The 5,000-nt window shown below is 45.7% G+C and overlaps 1 protein-coding gene across 5 annotated transcripts in view; it reads right to left on the minus strand.

The window, feature by feature from the left end:
- LOC143035081 (vesicle-fusing ATPase 1-like) overlaps positions 1-5,000 on the minus strand; it is a 151,721-nt gene that overhangs the window by 144,990 nt on the left and 1,731 nt on the right. For 2 of the 5 annotated variants that reach the window (XM_076201595.1, XM_076201597.1), the window contains exon 2: positions 4,424-4,477. The exons of the other annotated variants lie outside the window; for them this stretch is intronic. In XM_076201595.1, the coding sequence (XP_076057710.1) occupies positions 4,424-4,435 (12 nt within the window). In that variant the 5' untranslated portion in view covers positions 4,436-4,477. The remainder of the gene's footprint in view (positions 1-4,423; positions 4,478-5,000) is intronic. 5 annotated transcript variants of the gene reach the window in all.

The following is a 5,000-nucleotide window of genomic DNA, read 5'->3' on the forward strand; positions in this document are numbered from 1 at the left end:
GGAATATGCTGTTTCCGTATGGTCACCGAATCTCATTAAAGACATTGACAGACTGGAAAAAGTACAACGGCGAGCCACAAAACTGATTCCAAATATCAAAAATAAATCATAAAAAAAGCGTAGACTCAGAGGTGACTTGATACAGGTCTTTAAGATTTTATAGGGAATTGACAACATCAAAAGTGACAAAATTTTCACATTGAATGAGAATCAGACAAGAAACAATGGTCTCAAACTGTCCGGAAATAGATTCAATTTGGAAGTGGGTAGAAACAACTTTGCCAACCGTGTAGTTAATGAATGGAATAAACTTCCTGCACAGGTAGTGCAATGTAGTTCAGTTCGAAGCTTTAAGAATCATTTAGATAAACACCTAAGCAAGATGCTGTAATGATGATAATTTATTTTATATTATTTGTTTTTGTTTTGTTATCATTTGTCTGTCTGATTTTCATTTATTATTAGTTATATGTCAATTTATTATTATTTACTATTTACCTGTTTGTTTATTATTTAACTATACTTATGCATTTATGTATTTTGTTTGTTACTTACATTATTATAGTTTTTGTTTATTATTTTATTGTTATGATTTTTTTTTCGCATCCGACCTAGATATGGACCAAAAGGTCTCATGTCGGCATGCTCCGCCTTTGTAATCCTTTGTAATCCTCGACAAAATCCATGACATGTTGCTCAGATCAGAGTTTGACTGAACGTTTTATTGCGACAGAGTTGGGCATCTCCCAGGAACATGTTCATGCAATTATCCACAACCATCTTGAAATGACGAAGGTCACAGCTCGATGGGTCCCAAAACTTCTTGGACCTGATCAGAAGCGATTTGTGACCATGTATGAGACTTTGATTCACCACTTCCAGCCTGAGTCGAAAGAACAATCAAAACAATGGAAGGATCATGGATCTTCAGCTCCAAAGAAGGCCAAGTCGGTGATCTTTACAGGGAAGGTGATAGCTTCCATTTTTTGGGTTTCTGAGGTGGTGCTACTGGTGGATTATCTGACAAATGGTCAATCCATTACTGGACTATACTATTCCAACTTAATAAGGCAGCTGCGAGAGAAAATAAAAGAATGAGCGGAAAGCTGCCATTAGGAGTGTTTTTCCATCAAGACAATGCACCTGTACACGAATCTGCCGTGGCTCTTTCTGCCATACACAACTGCAGCTTCCAGCTAGTTGAACATCCGTCCCATTCACTTGATTTGGCTCATTCGGACTACCATCCATTTCCCAAAATGAAAAAAGAGCTCAGCGGTCAACATCTCGCCACGGATAATGACGTCGTTGATGCCGTAGAGGTGTATTTGGAGGACCAAGACTCAAGCTCCTACGGAGAAGGGATCCGGAAACTTCACGACCCAACAATAAGTGTGTAAACTTGCAAGGGGGATTACGTTGAAAAATAAATGTATCATTTTATCATGAAATAAAATTTTGTACTTAATCACCCCTCGTACATATATATACATAAACATACACATATATATACTATTACTTATAAATACACATACACATACTTATACACATATATGTACATATACACATATATTCATATACCTACACACATGCATAAACTTGTATATACACATACGTGCACACACGTATATATGTGTATGTATGTATATATATATATATATATATATATATATATATGTATACATATATATATGTTGAAGTACGTAGGACAGAATGAGTGGAAGGGTGGTGAGGTAAACACCAGGAACCGTTGGAGTTTTTATTTCTAACGTTTCGTCCTGAAAGGACTTCCTCAGAGTGTACACAAACAAATAATTGACAGCTTATATACCCACAGCTTATCCCGTTCCTCCCCGATCGTCTTCGCTCCTCATGCACCCCCGTTCGGCATCACGAAGAACCAAGCTGGCCGTTACTCTCGCCAACTTTACAAATCCATCACGGTGGTTGCTACATGGATGTAAATTGATATAGGCTGCCTCAATTACTTTTCTTCTCTGTTTTGTTAGACCTTTATGCAGCACCTCTGTTCTTTCCCAATCTGGTAGGTGGCCAAAGTTGTCAAGGTGGACCACTAACGAATTTGATGTTCTGTGAGCTCTGATGTCGCTTTTGTGTTCATAGGTACGTTTCTTTATCCCTCTGCTGGTTTATCCCTCTTCTCGGAGAAACCAGCAGAGGGATAAAGAAACGTACCTATGAACACAAAAGCGACATCAGAGCTCACAGAACATCAAATTCGTTAGTGGTCCACCTTGACAACTTTGGCCACCTACCAGATTGGGAAAGAACAGAGGTGCTGCATAAAGGTCTAACAAAACAGAGAAGAAAAGTAATTGAGGCAGCCTATATCAATTTACATCCATGTAGCAACCACCGTGATGGATTTGTAAAGTTGGCGAGAGTAACGGCCAGCTTGGTTCTTCGTGATGCCGAACGGGGGTGCGTGAGGAGCGAAGACGATCGGGGAGGAACGGGATAAGCTGTGGGTATATAAGCTGTCAATTATTTGTTTGTGTACACTGAGGAAGTCCTTTCAGGACGAAACGTTAGAAATAAAAACTCCCAACGGTTCCTGGTGTTTACCTCACCACCCTTCCACTCATATATATATATATATATATATATATATTTATATATATATATATATATATATATATAAACATATGCCTATACATATATACGCATACATATACATAAACACATACACACACACACACATATATATATCACACACAAACACACACACACACACACACACACAACACCAGCTTCTGAATATTTGCATCCTCATGTACTGTTGGTGTTTTTTTCAGGTGCTCGGCTTAGTTTGCAACAGAACATTACAGTGCCTAATTCTTCATTTCTCCGTTTTAGCCAAACAAAACTTTCTATTGTTACTGTGATAGGTACTTTTATTGGGAATATACATTTCACATTTTCAGCCAAACACAAATGTTCCGTTTTCCCCGATTTTTTGACGGAAATCAACAAAAAATGCAATAATTTTCTAGCGACGTGCTTATTGTTCTCTTCCTTTTCGGTGCAGAAGTGGCGTGGATTGTGTCGTATGCAACTACGGATAAATCTACTTTTCTACCCTATCTACTGCTTGACTAGCTACTTTTGCAATACACCATATGCTAAGCTACCCAAAGTCGCCGGCATTAGGACACTGGTACGGATGATCGAGTGCAGAAGCAATGTAAACTAGTAATAACGAATCCTTCAGAAACACACCATAGCCGTCGAGACTCTTCTATGTCGTCACAAAGCCTAAGCATACGCAGTCTGTCCACTTGGTCGGCGAAGTCGACATGACGTCACTCACAAGACCCGCTTCCCTCCATGTGGGACAGACTCTGTATGATTAGATTTTGTTTCGTATAATTGGTCATGGGAATCAAAGGCTTTGCTTGCATTTCACGACCGATTCAGACATATCCGTCAACAAAACCCAACATGAAATATTTCACTCACATGATCTGAATTTGTATGCAAATCCCTGATGTATTATACTTAATAGCGAGAACAGCAAACAGCTCCACTCGAAACTGCAAGATATTCCTGATCAAGTTAAACCAGGGGGTGTCTCGGTTGTGAGAGCAAAGCATATGGCAACATGAATCATGACCGCGACCGACTGCAAAGATCTTTGGACGGGGTCCTCACGGCGCCTTGGCCCTCGAACTCGAGGCTGGCCGTCGAGCTCGAGGATGGCCGTCGAGCTCGAGGATTGCCGTCGAGCTCGAGGATGGCCGTCGAGCTCGAGGATGGCCGTCGAGCTCGAGGCTGGCCGTCGAGCTCGAGGCTGGCCGTCGAGCTCGAGGATGGCCGTCGAGCTCGGGGCTGGCCGTCGAGCTCGAGGATGGCCGTCGAGCTCGAGGCTGGCCGTCGAGCTCGAGGCTGGCCGTCGAGCTCGAGGCTGGCCGTCGAGCTCGAGGCTGGCCGTCGAGCTCGAGGCTGGCCGTCGAGCTCGAGGCTGGCCGTCGAGCTCGAGGCTGGCCGTCGAGCTCGAGGATGGCCCTCGAGCTCGAGGATGGCCGTCGAGCTCGAGGCTGGCCGTCGAGCTCGAGGCTGGCCGTCGAGCTCGAGGCTGGCCGTCGAGCTCGAGGCTGGCCCTCGAACTCGAGGCTGGCCGTCGAACTCGAGGTTGGCCGTCGAACTCGAGGCTGGCCGTCGAACTCGAGGCTGGCCGTGGAGCTCGAGGCTGGCCGTCGAACTCGAGGCTGGCCGTCGAACTCGAGACGACTCTCAATCCTGAAGTGACATCCGAAGTCGAGGCGACTCTCGAACTCAAAATGACCCTTGATCACCATCTGACCCCGACCGAACTCGAGGCAGTCGGCGGCCCCGAGGCTTGGCGTGTTTCTGGAAGGTTCCTCAAGACGCCACGTGAGCAGGAGCAGGGAAGGAGACTTACCCCCCCGTACATGACGACGGCACACAAGCAGGCACCCTCAGTGCAGCGCCACACCTGCGTGAGAGGAGAACTGGCTCTTGCTGCTTGTGGTCCAAATTGGGGCTAAGGGGATTCAGGGGGCGTGCAACAGGGGGAGAGGGGAGGGGAGAGAGAGAGGGGGAACGAAAAGGTAGGGGGGGTACAGGGACAAGGGGGCCAGGGTGTGCAACAGGGTAAGGGGGAGGGATGGAGGGGTAGGACAAAGGGAAGAGTGGTGTGGATAAGGGAATTCAGGGCGTGCAACAAGGGATGCAGGCTGCAAGGGACCAGAGGAAGGGGAGGATGGGGGAGGAGGAGAGGGAGAAGGGAATGGGATTCGAACCTGGTAAAGAGTTGAGAGGGGGAGGGGAAACAAGGAGATGCAGAGGAGAGGCAGCGAAAAGGAATGAGAATACGAGGACATGTGAACTTGTTCCAAGAAAGGAACGAGTTAGAGTGAGACACTTCGGGTTTTCTTCTTGAATACGTTGAACGGGTTGACGGGGGGGGGGGAGGGTTGGAGATAACGTAGAAGGGTGGGGGTGGGTAGAGGGGGGTG

This window comes from Oratosquilla oratoria, chromosome 18 (assembly GCF_046742065.1).
Source record: "Oratosquilla oratoria isolate Oo_2021 chromosome 18, ASM4674206v1, whole genome shotgun sequence".
NCBI classification, from domain to species: Eukaryota; Metazoa; Arthropoda; class Malacostraca; order Stomatopoda; family Squillidae; genus Oratosquilla; species Oratosquilla oratoria.